This window comes from Scyliorhinus torazame, chromosome 6, assembly GCF_047496885.1.
Source record: "Scyliorhinus torazame isolate Kashiwa2021f chromosome 6, sScyTor2.1, whole genome shotgun sequence".
Lineage (NCBI taxonomy): Eukaryota > Metazoa > Chordata > Chondrichthyes > Carcharhiniformes > Scyliorhinidae > Scyliorhinus > Scyliorhinus torazame.
Genome location: NC_092712.1, coordinates 305,767,873 through 305,780,940, shown reverse-complemented (window position 1 = coordinate 305,780,940; position 13,068 = coordinate 305,767,873). Strand labels below are relative to the sequence as shown.

The 13,068-nt window shown below is 47.4% G+C and overlaps 1 protein-coding gene across 4 annotated transcripts in view; it reads left to right on the top strand.

Moving 5' to 3' along the window:
- The first annotated feature begins 5,386 nt into the window (after positions 1-5,386).
- LOC140425563 (uncharacterized) overlaps positions 5,387-13,068 on the top strand; it is a 75,022-nt gene continuing 67,340 nt past the window's right edge. For 2 of the 4 annotated variants that reach the window (XR_011947887.1, XM_072509996.1), the window contains exons 1-3: positions 5,397-6,157; positions 7,627-8,796; positions 11,533-11,629. Coding sequence is in view for 3 of the 4 variants with exons in the window: in XM_072509996.1 (XP_072366097.1) it covers positions 7,629-8,796; positions 11,533-11,629 (1,265 nt within the window). In the remaining variant the exon portion in view is untranslated. Of the gene's footprint in view, positions 6,158-6,654; positions 6,749-7,626; positions 8,797-11,532; positions 11,630-13,068 lie in introns of all 4 variants that reach the window. The other 2 variants (XM_072509997.1, XM_072509998.1) reach the window with 2 other exon arrangements.

Sequence of the window (13,068 nt, the reverse complement as noted above, 5' to 3'; positions counted from 1 at the left end):
ATTGAAAATATGGAAAGATGTGTCATTTGAAACATGGAAGTCTGGCAATATCTGGTCTGAGAGAAACATGAGAGGATGCAGGGAAAGATCCCACAGGGTTAACAGCAGCTGCAAAGAGCAGGATTGTAAAATGCAGATATCCTTGGTCAAGCAGGCTTAGCAAACAAGACAAACAGGATTTTGAATGAAGCCAAAAACAATGGCTCACACCTTCATTGAAAGTAACTATCTTAGTAAGCAGCTGGAAAGGAAAGGATGAGGTTCAGTTGAATTTGGTGACAATTCTAGGTGTGAAATTTTGCTAATACCAGGTAAATTAAAGAAAACTGGAGACTATCAGTCTACGAGAAACATAATTCAAAGCCAAAATCAAAGTCAAAATTATGAGCTGAGGACACAATCAAAAAATAAAACTACAGAAATGACAGGAACCAAACCAAAATTCACACCTCTTGAAACCAAAGCGTTTTTGAATATCACAAAGGAACTTTGAACATCACAAAGGACACAATGTAATCAGATCTATGTTGTATTAGAATGTTTAGATCAAAGATACTTTTTACAATCAAAGAAAATTAAGAGTTACTTTACAATAAAGTCATAAAAACTAGATAACTGTTAGAAAAATATAGAAACCCGAAGAAAGGGGACAGCAGGCAGAACCAGAACTCAGTGAGAGGCGGAGAAGCAGAGAAGGAACAAGCAACTCAGAGTCAGATTACAGTCAGCTCGGCCATGGGAAAGGGACAGGGCAAAGTAGCCGAGTTAAAATAGCTAGTTCATCTAAGGAAGACTAGAATTTAAAGTGTAGGCAGAGACAGCTCAGAGTCAGCTCAGAGATAGCCAGCAGAGTCAGCTCTCACAGCTCGGTACATGGGAAAGATAGGACACAGCAACCGAGATCATCAGCGAATACATCTAAAGGCCAAATTTTAAAAAGAAGATTGGTTGTCAAGTTGGGCCTGAAGGTCCCTTCAACCAACCAGAAGGATCCAGAAGCAAGATCTTTTTACTTTTCTGTAAAGACAGTGATTGCATCTTGAAAAAGAAAATAAATAAATAATAATAATAAAATAACTTAAAAGTTTTAACCTGAAACAGTGGTTATTAGCCTACTTTACTGACTTAGCAACGCAGGACCCAGGATATCAATGCTATTGAGGGGTAAGTAGTAAAATTCTTCGGTGAAGCTATGGGTTATACTGGGGGATAACTTGAAAATATAGTTTGACCTGAATAGCACCCACTGAAGCCTGCATCGGAGTCGGGGAGTGAGACTCCCTGTTCATCATTTAGAATATCGACCCTTTTTTGGTATAGGGGGAATTCTAATAGTGGTGACTTTTTAACTTCAACCGGGATAGGGCACCTGCAATGATCAGCTCTTTGCCTGGCGTGTAGACAAGTTCGAAGTCATAGCGGCGGAGTCGATGAAGAATTCGCTGTAACCGAGGTGTCATATCATTTAAATCCTTCTGGATTATGTGGACTAGAGGCCTGTGGTCCGTTTCCATCGTGAATTTCGGCAGGCTGTAAACGTAGTCATGAAACTTGACTATTCCTGTCAGGAGACCCAGACACTCCTTTTCGATCAGGGCATACCATTGCTCAGTGGGCGTCATGGCCCTGGAGGCATATGCCACTGGAGCCCAGGACGAGGAGTCATCTTGCTGGAGGAGCACCGCTCCAATGCCGTCCTGGCTTGCATCAGTTGATATCTTGGTTTCCTTGGTTGGGTTGAAGAACGCTAGAACTGGGGCTGTGGTGAGCTTTGCCATCAGCTAACGCCATTCCGCTTCATGTGTGGGCAGCCACTGGAATTCCGTTGACTTCTTGACGAGATGGTGGAGGGCCGTGGTGTGGGATGCCATATTGGGAATGAATTTCCCGAGAAAGTTGACCATCCCGAGGAAGCGGAGGACCGCCTTCTTGTCCTCCGGGGTCTTCATGGCGTTGATCGCCAAGACCTTGTCGCTGTCTGGCCGCACACACTGCCGCGAGATGTGGTCGCCTAGAAACTTTATATCAGATTGACCAAATGAGCACTTGGCCCTGTTGAGCTGGAGACCATGTACATGAATTCGCTGGAAGACCTGCTTGAGGCGAGCGATGTGTTCCTGGGGCGTTGTGGACCAGATGATCACGTTGTCCACGTATACTCGTACCCCCTCGATGCCCTCCATCATCTGCTCCATGATGCGATGAAACACTTCGGAGGCAGATATGATACCGAAAGGCATGCAGTTGTAACAGTAGCGGCCGAACGGGGTGTTGAACGTGCACAGCTTCAGACTGGACACGTCCAGCTGTATTTGCCAAAAGCCCCGGGAGGTGTCTAGCTTAGTGAAGAATTTGGCATGAGCCCCATCTCACTGGTTAACTCTTCACGCTTCGGGATTGGGTACTGCTCCCGCATGATGTTGCGGTTTAGATCCTTGGGATCAATGCAAATGGGGTGCTCCCCTGATGGCTTCTTTACGCAGACCATGGAGCTGACCCAGTCTGTTGGCTCCGTGACCTTCGAGATGATGCCCTGGTTTTGGAGGTCCTGTAGTTGCTTTTTCAGATGATCCTTGAGGGGTGCCGGCACCCAGCGTGGTGCATGGATTACAGGGGTGGCGTTCGGCTTGAGCAGTATTTTGTATTGGTACGGGAGTGTGCCCATTCCATCGAATACACTGTGGTACTGCGCGATAATGTCATCTAAGTCGGCTTGCAAATTTCCATTGGGCGAGGCTGTCGCTGGTGATGATGACATGGTGTGGACTCGCTGAACCAGGTTCAGGAGCTGACAGACGCGAGCACCGAGCAGGGACGCCCTATCAGGCCTGACGATTTCAAATCATAATGTTGCCTTGATCACCTTGTTGGATACCTCTAGTTGACACGAGCCACTGGCAGCTGTGGCATTGCCACTGTAGTCAAGGTGCTGTCAGGCCGGTGGAAGAATGCTTGGTCGGGCCCGGATGGTGTCGAGGTCGGATTGTGAGATGATGTTCGCAGACACGCCGATGTCCAGTTTAAATCGGATGCGAGCCTTGTTAACTGTGAGGACAGCACACCACTCGTCGTCGGGATCCACACGGAGGATCGAGAGGCATTGCGCAGGTGTGGTGGAGACCAACTCATGTGTGGTTATGGTGCCCACCCGATCTGGAGACTTGAGGCAGTCAGCGTCAGGGTCCGTTGGGCTGTCGGGATCAGAATCTGGCATGCCTTGTTGTATTGAGCGGATACTTCTGCGCCGCAGCTGGGATCGCTGGCTGCTGAGCGGTGGAGCGGATCTGCAGAGGGCTGCATAGTGGCCAAGCTTGCCACACTGGAGATATCGGCGTCCTCTTGCCGGACATTGACGCTTTAAGTGGGCGGAGCCACAATTCGGACATGTCATGACGCTGACGTCAGCGCGATCCGTGCGCCATCGTGTATGCGCAGTATGGTCGACCGACGTACGCACCTGTGTAGTCGGGTTTTCGGTCTCGTCGTCCACTCGGTCGTGGCGTGCATGCGCAGGGATCTGAGAAAAGCGCGCAAAAGGGCCACTCTCCTCAATGCTCAGGCCCTGCATCTGTGTAATGGCCTGCACCCTTTCTGCCTCGTGGGAGGCCAGCTTTGCAGTTTCTGCCGCCCTGATGTGGGAGTAACGATTCTTGGCATGCTCATGGACAACGCACGTCTCGATGGCGATCGAGAGGGTCAACTGTTTGGCTTTCAGGAGCTGCTGCCGAAGGGAGTCTGAGTGGACCCCGAAAACGATCTGATCCCGGATAATGGAATCAGCCATCGAGTCATAGTTACATGACTGCGCTAGGATGCGGAGATGGGTCAAGAAGGACTGAAAAGGTTCATCCTTACCCTGAAGCCTCTGCTGGAAGATGTACCGTTCAAAGCTCTCATTCACTTCTTTTGTCGCAGTGGCTGTCAAACTTCAGCAGGACTGTTTTGAATTTCGTCTTGTCTTTGCCGTCGGCGAACGTAAGCAAATTGTAGATATGGATGGCGTGGTCCCCCGCAGTGGAGAGAAATAGCGCGATCTTCCTGGCATCCGATGCTGCCTCGAGGTCGGAGGCCTTGATGTACAAGAGGAACTTTTGCTTGAAGGTTTTCCAGTTGGTGCCGAGGTTGCCAGAGATGCAGAGTTGCGGAGGAGGCTGGATGTTTTCCATTTCGCTGGATGGCTGCTTGCTGGTCGATACTGATTCACTCGAGGTAGGTCCGTCAAGATCAATATCACTCTGGTACCATGATGTGTTAGGCAGGTTGGTTCGATGTAGGGAAGTTAGAAACAGACGTCTAACACAGGAGAAGATCCAACACGGTTTTATTCAACTAGATAAACTGCTGTACATATTCAGCTGTGGGTCGATACTATACTGATCTAATTTGTGACCTTGTAGTAGACTGACCAGACTTACTAGCTACCGCATGGTGTTTGTGCTTGCTAGCTCGTGGACTCTTGACCGTCTCAGTAGCTGGGTCCCGAGAGAGTGGGAAACCTAGTGCCCTCTGGCTTTATAGTGGTAGTGTCCTGTCTGGTGATTGGCTGTGCTGTGTTGTATTCTATGAGTCAATCACTGCCTGTCTGCATCTCATTATATACAAGTGGATATTATGACAAACATACAATGCCGAAGGAGGCCATTCAGCCCATCGAGTCTGCACCAATCCACTGAAGTCCTCACTTCCACCCTGTCCCCGTAACCCATTAACCCTGCCTAATGGTTATTGGATAGGCACATAGAGCACACCAGAATGACAGGGAGTGGGATAGCTTGATCTTGGTTTTGGACAAAGCTCGGCACAACATCGAGGGCCGAAGGGCCTGTTCTGTGCTATGTTCTAACCTTTTTTGGTCACTAAGGGCAATTTATCATGGACAATCCACCTAACCTGCACGTCTTTGGACTGCGGGAGGAAACCGGAGCACCCGGAGGAAACTCACGCAGACACAGGGAGAATGTGCAGGGTCACAAACAGTGACCCAGCAGGGAATTGAACCTGGGACCCTGATGCTGTGAAGCCACAGTGCTGATCACTTGTGCTACCCGTGCTGCCCTTGGCTTTAGGTATGATCGGTTTTAGGTATAATCTAAGGATGCTTCGTCCATTTAAAATAAAGTCTTGGATTTACATTTCACAACTTCCTGTTTCTAATTTTAAAAAGGCGGCAGGTGTGTGTGTGTTAAAACATTATAAACCATTTTTTTTTGCTACAGGCAGGTGACGTTCCTTGCTACATGTGCTGCATGGCGGGTGCGGGGGCCGGTGTCAAACTCATGACGTCACATCCGCCCCGCATGCATCCTGGGAACTGTAGTCCCCGACCTTCGGCTGGCTGACGTCACAGCTCTGCCACGCTCCCGTCAGTGCGCAGGCGCCAGGACGGGTGGCTGCTCCCGGCTTCCTGTCCCGGAAGCCAGCGGGAGATGTCGCTGCTGTTTGGCCTAATGCTAGTCCAGGCACAGCAAGAGCCAAGCCGGGAACGTCCTCATTTGACGAGGATTAGTTCAGAAAGGCCTCCCGCCGGCCTGAGGTGTGTAATCCTGTCGGGTTTCTTGGCAGGTTTATCGGCAAGAATTTGAATTGCTGTCTTGTTATTTTCCCACTTTACCCATCCCATGAGGGTTAAGATGTCCCGTTGCCATGGTTGCTGATAGTTTTCCTGGTGTTTACTTGCTATTGGGGGGGTCCGCACCTGAATGGATGGCATCTGCGATTTGCCAACTCGATTCCCGGCTTGGGTCACTGTCTGTGCGGAGTCTGCACGTTTTCCCCGTGTCTGCGTGGGTTTCCTCCGGGTGCTCCGGTTTCCTCCCACAAGTCCCGAAAGACGTGCTTGTTGGGTAATTTGGGCATTCTGAATTCGCCCTCAGTGTACCCGAGCAGGTGCCGGAATGTGGTGACTAAGGGATTTTCACAGTAACTTCATTGCAGTGTTAATGTAAGCCTACTTGGGACACTAATAAAGATTATAAAGATGACTCAAATAAGTACAGTCCAAGGTCACCTTTGGCTGCTTCTCCCTTTTGAGGGGAAGAACTGACTGGAGGTGATTTAACCCGAGGATCACCGCACCTCAGCTGGTACGGGAACTGAACCCGTGCCTCTGGCCTTGTTCTGCATCACAAACCAGCTGTCCAGCCAACGGAGCTAAACTGTAAGTAAAGCAGTTTGATGGTTGAAATATATTATTTAATTTTGAACTCATAAAGCTGCCCCCCCCCATCCCTTCCCCCCATCCCCCCCCCCCCCCCCCATACCTCCCCCCCCCCCCCCCCCCAGTTCTGTTATCATAGAATCATAGAAGTTTACAGCATGGAAACAGGCCCTTCGGCCCAACCAGTCCATGCCGCCCAGTTTTTACCATTAAGCTAGTCCCAGTTGCCCGCACTTGGCCCATAACCCTCTATACCCATCTTACCCATGTAACTATCTAAATGCTTTTTAAAAGACACAATTGTACCCGCCTCTACTACTACCTCTGGCAGCACATTCCAGACACTCACTACCCTCTGAGTGAAGAAATTGCCCCTATGGGCCCTTCTGAATCTCTCCCCTCTCACCTTAAACCTATGCCCTCTAGTTTTAGACTCCCCTACCTTTGGGAAAAGATGTTGACTATCTGCCTTATCTATGCCCCTCATTATTTTATAGACCTCGAGAAGATCACCCCTAAGCCTCCTACGCTCCAGGGAAAAAAGTTCCAGTCTATCCAGCGTCTCCTTATAACTCAAACCATCAAGTCCCGGTAACATCCTAGTAAATCTTTTCTGCACTCTTTCTAGTTTAATAATATCCTTTCTGTAATGTTTCCTGGAATAGTTAAATTATAAATAGTAAATATTCTGTGCCCTTGGCCGCAGGGAAAATGACTGGGATTGTACCAAGAGTTCTGCTGAAGTTAGATATTAAACTGTGAGTTTCATTAATTAGTGGCGGATTTCATGGTGGTAACACAGGTCTGGCAGGATTCGGGAGAAAATCGGTTCTGTAAGTGTCGGGTTCCAGTTTGTGGCATTAGTGTGGATGGGGGAAGTCTGTCACGGTCGTTATTCGCGTGTTTTTTGTTAGAATTAGGATGGATGCTTGTCCTTTATGGTGATGAGTGAACGACATACACAGCAGCAACCTGTGTAACCCGCTTTTAGTAAACCAGAAAGTTTAATCATCCAAGGAAGTGGATTACATCATGCACCAAACACTAGTGAGTGCAGGATGAAGGTACGGAGATTGTGCCTATTTAAATGTAGTCAATGTGAATAATAATGGGGAATCTCACCCTGTAGTCATTGCAACAGTTTTACTAAAGTTATTGACACAAGGAATTTCAGCTCTTGGTTTCTTTATTATTTTCATACATTTAATGACCACAATTTTGACGACTTCCATATCTAATAACATACCCCACATTCTACCAACGCAGTGTTAATTGTTCCTTGACCTATAGTATCATGCGGTATTCCACAGAAGATTTTTTTTTCTTCATGAGATGTATGTTAAGAGCTACATTCTGCAATTTGCCACATTGTAAACTTTTGAAGAAGGATTTACCCGGCAGGGGTCGACCAGTAGTTCATGTTATGAATTTTACCGTTTGCCATTTCAATCCATTGTTTGTATTTGCAGATATGATTATTTTAAAGAAGATGAATGAAGCTAAATTTGTGTGTCATAACATTCCACCAGTGACTTTACATTTGTCAGAAGAGACAACTACATCGAGTTTATGTGTCAGCAATATGGAGGACACTGAACACCATTTAAAAAACTTTGTGGAGCTATTCCTTGTTGAAATTTACAGATGTAAAATCTGTGCATTCACCTGCAGCCTGAAGATTAAAATGAACTCCCACATTGAAGACCTTCATAAGCCCAAGGACAATGTTCAGCCTTCTAAGAGGGTGAGTGGCACATGTCACACAGAGCATGACTCCTCGTACAGCACTGATGTGGATATGGACACTGAGAGTAAGGTCGCTGAGGACATTATTGTGGACAACTTAGAGAGGATGTCGTTTCTTCTTCCTATGTACAGGATGCTTCACAACATTAGCCCAGTGTCCTGTGAAATGGGACTTGGAGGGCACGATGATGATCTTCATACTGCTGATGCATGCGAGGTCACACTGTTCGAAGTGGAGTCTACGTCTTTTCAATTCGATGGACCCCATTCTATGGCATCAGGGCCACAGCCATCCCCAGTTGGGATCGGTGTGCCTGAAGATGACGAGGAAGCTCAGTCAGAGCACCTTATGTCACTCGGCCTCTGTCGGATATCCAATAATAATAAAACTCATACAGTGAACTTGGAAGGCAATGATGATCATGTAATTCTTAGGAAGCAAAGGCAGTTGAGTAAGAAAAAGCGGAGTGAAAACAAATATTCCAACAATGTTAAAAAGCCTCCAACTGGCTCGAAAAATGAACATTACATTTGCAAGATGTGCAAACTGGACTTGAAGTCAAAAGACATTTATAACCTTCATTTGAACTGTCACGATAGCGATACAGGTTTTAAATGCATGTACTGTGGCTGCTGCATGACAGAGTGGAACCTGATGGAACAGCACCTCAAGAGTCACAATGCCAAAAGGTCGACCTACCGTTGCTCGTTCTGCAAGAAAGTTTTCACCAGGCTGAATGCTTGGCAACTGCATAAAGTCAGCCACCAACAAAAGCCAGGTCACTTTTACTGCTCAAAGTGCCCATCTTTCTATTCTTCTGAGAACGTGAGAGATTTACATTCTGCCTGTCATTATCAGAATGCTTTTAAGTGTACAGAGTGTGATTTTACCGGTAGGTTTAACTATATAAAGTGTGATTTTACCGGCAGGTTTAACTGTACATAGTGTGATTTTACTGGTCGATTTATTCATTCCCTTCCCACAGGAAGTTGTCAAGAGATGTCTGATCCGTTTCTTTTTATTTGCAGAGTTTGTCTCCGTCTAGGCTTTATATATTGACAGTACATCTCCTTTGTTAAACATCTCTGATGAATTTGTACTAAAATGAGTTTTAAAAGAATATGTTTACAATTTTGTAAAGTAATAATGTTGGGAGGCTATCTCGTCAGTGTTTCAATAAGCTAGTGTGATTCAGGTGCTCTGTAAATCTTCAGTGCCTGAATCTCGTGATCACCATTTTTGAACTCAGTTAAGAGTTATGTTCAGCCGCTTAGCTGCTTTTCATGGCGACTCGAGACGGGTAAAACCTGTTGGCCTTTGCGACTGAACTTAAGCAAAATAAGGACAGCGCTGGAATCTAAAACAAAAATAGAGAATGCATATTCCAAGGGACTTTGGGAGAAAATTGAAAGTTTTATCATCATCACAAAATCTTTTGAGTAGAATAATCAGAGGCGCATTTACGCTTCAGGATCTGTGTTCACAAATATAACTGAAAGATGCTTTAGAATCATAGAATCTCAGAATTTACAGTGTAGAAGGAGGCCATTCGGCCCATCGAGTCTGCCCTGGCCCTTGGAAAGAGCACCCCACCCAAGCCCATGCCTCCACCCCAACCCAATAACCTCACCTAACCTTTTGGACACGAAGGGGCAATTTATCATGGCCAATCCATAAAAACTGCACTTTTGTGGACTGTGGGAGGAAACCGGAGCACCCGGAGGAAACCTACGCAGACAAGGGGAGAACGTGCAAACTCCACGCAGTCACCCGAGGCCAGAATTGAACCCGGGTCCCTGGAGCTGTGAAGCAGCAGTGCTAACCACCATGCCGGAACTTGTACAGACTACTTTTTAATCATCATCCAATGATTCTCATTGTCATAGAATCATAGAATTTATAGTGCAGACGGAGGCCATTCGGCCCATCGAGTCTGCCGACCGGCCTTAAAAAGAGCACCCTACTGAAGCCCACATATCTACCCTCACTTCCACCCTATCCCCATAACCCAATAATCCCTCCTAACCTTTTTGGTCACTAAGGGCAATTTATCATGGCCAATCCACCTAACCTGCACATCTTTGGACTGTGGGAGGAAACCGGAGCACCCGGAGAAAACCCACACAGACACTGGGAGAACGTGCACATTCTGCACAGACAGTGACCAGCCGGGAATCGAACCTGAGACCCTGGAGCTGTGAAGCAACTGTGCTGACCACTGTGCTACCGTGTTGCCCATTTTACTTAGTGTGAGTAATGTCACAGGTGATCTGTTTGTAGAAATATTGAATGAGTCATACTTCTTAGTGTCAAATATATTTATCTAATATTTATAAATATATTTATCCAACACTTGCATATGTATTCAGTGCTTTATTTCGGACTTGGCAACTTGTGTGCACCTACAATATGCAAATTCTCCACCAACAGTAATAAACATCTAATTAATCTCTGCTTTAATTAATAAGTAGCAGTGAGAATATGTGGTCAGGTTAACCATAACTATTTTTGCAGCAAGTAACTTTGCACATAACATTTCATATGGAATGTTATACAGTACCATGTATCACCTGACTTATCCTAAGCAATCCATGGTGAATCTGCTGGATGTATCCTCCTCCTCCAGGTACCAAGCCCTCAGAGGGTGTTGGTGACATGGACTTCATTGGATTAGTCCATGATTATGCTTTGAAGGTAGTGCAGGGGTTAGCCATTGCCTTCTGCAATATGACTGACCAGGAAGCTCTGCTGCTCTGACTGCCTGCCATCAGGCATATTGGAAAGATCAACCTGTTTGGCAATGTTATGAACACACCGTCCATGACCATCAAGTCCTGATATGGGACTTGAACCCGGAGCTTCTGGCCCAGAGGTAGGGACACCACCCCTGCACCTCAAGACCTTGGAAGTATACATGTATTTTTAATGCTGGTCACTTTTTTTGTGTGGCGATCCAAATTGGCTGCTTGGCTGGCCTGATGTCACAATCCAGAATGCACATTAGTGGAGCCATTCCCGAATGCATGGGAGCTCTCACAGTCAGTGACGGTGCTTAGGCATCCTGGCAATAAGAAGAGATGATTCTGCGGATATCTATTTGACTTGAAAAGCCTGACCTACCTTGTCAGTTACTGTGCAATAATGCTCCAGTGAAGCCTTGGGATGTTAAAGATTCAATATAAACACAAGTTGTTGTCTTTCTCCCTTTGTCTGTTATGTGACTCCTTTCACCATTTCACAGGCAATGGTCACCCTGCTGTGTTTTACTTATGTTATCAAATCGGTGAGATTTGACAGTCAGTCGGTTATAGAACTGCAGGTGGCATTGCAATGCTGGCATAAATCCAACAAGGATTGCAGAGTGGTGATTGGGAACAGGAATGGTGGATAATTTCTTCCCTTAAACGATAACACCACTTCTAGATCCCTTACATTGCCTGCCCTAGCTGAGAACCGATTCATTCACGCAAACATTAAGCAAAAAGTGATTATTTGTATCAGTATTTTTCATGTAAAATGGAGGAATACGTTCCTCCATCACATAATAGCGTCACCTTCACCTTTAAGGTACAGATCAAAGCCACAGCACTGTAATGATTTGCAATTAACTGTATTTTTTTTTAATCAGATGAAGCATGGAACAAGGTTTATAAACATCTGTGCAACCATGACAACCGTATTAAGCCACACGGGTGCACTGATTGTGACAAAAGATTCTTCAGAACGTAAGTGTTTGATGCTGAGTGGTGTAAATAGCTGCAGTCAGCATGGATAGCTTTAAGGGCCAGAGATAAAAGCACAGCCCAGATTTTTGTTATCCCCTGAGGCAGCAACAGGATGGGGATTGTGGAAGGATAGTTTTCAGAATGTGTCTCCCCTCTTTTAGGAAAACTTCAGCCAAAGCATCCTTTTTCTGAATAATTTTGAATTCCCTAAGAAGCAGGTTTGGTCGTGAAAACGTCACGCGGAGTTCCTGTTTATTTAGCAAGTACGTCAAAAGCACGGCTTAGAACCAGGTTAGGTTTTAAAGTCGTCGTAAGGGGGCGATGGTGGTGTAGTGGTAATGTCACCAGACTGGTAATTCAGACGCTGGGCTACCACAGTAGCTTGTAGAATTTGAATTTAATTAATAAATCCAGAAAGGTAGTCTCGGTAAAGGTGACCAGGATTCTATCATCGATTGTTGTAATTCCAGAACGTAGCAATGTGGTTGACTCTGAAATGGCCGAGCTAAGCATTCCATTCAAGGGCAGTTAGGGAAGGGCAAAAAATACCTATAAAATAATTTTTTTAAGTAATATCTACACTTCCCTTTTTGGTGCGTGTGTGCATGGAGGAGGGGTGGGGGGCTGGTGTGTGTGCGTGTGCGCCCGCGCGCGTGTGGGAGTATGGTGTGTGTGAGTGCGTGTGGGAGGTTGGTGTGTGTGAGTGCGTGTGGGAGGATGGTGTGTGTGCGTGTGGGGGGGGGTGGAGTGGGGGGTGGTGTGCGTGTGAGTTGGGGGGGTGGTGAGTGGGGGGTGGTGAGTGGGGGGTGGTGAGTGGGGGGTGGTGAGTGGGGGGTGGTGAGTGGGGGGTGGTGAGTGGGGGGTGGTGAGTGGGGGGTGGTGTGTGTGCGTGTGGGAGGCTGGTGTGTGCGTGTGGGAGGATGGTGTGTGTGTGAGTGCGTGTGGGAGGTTGGTGTGCGCGTGTGGGGGGGTGGTGAGTGGGGGGTGGTGTGCATGCGTGTGGGGGGTGTGTGTGCGTGTGCGTGTGGGGGGGTGGTGTGTGCGCGCGTGGGGGGGTGAGTGGGGGGTGTGCGTGTGGGGGGCTGGTGTGCGTGTGGGAGGATGGTGTGTGTGAGCGTGTGGGAGGTTGGTGTGTGCGTGTGGGGGGGGTGGTGAGTGGGGGGTGGTGTGCGTGCATGTGGGGGGGGGGTGGTGTGCGTGTGGGAGGCTGGTGTGTGCGTGTGGGAGGATGGTGGGGGGTGGTGTGCGTGCACTTGGGGGGGTGAGGTGTGTGCGGGGGTGGTGTGCGTGCGTGTGGAGGTGGTGGCGTGTGTGACGCCAAAAGGGACCCGTAGGAAATGGTATAATCGCCCGTCTGCCTCGAAGGCTGTGTACTTGCGGTCACTTGGGCGGATGGGGAGCTGATGGTAGGCGGACTTGAGGTCCACGGTGGAGAAGAC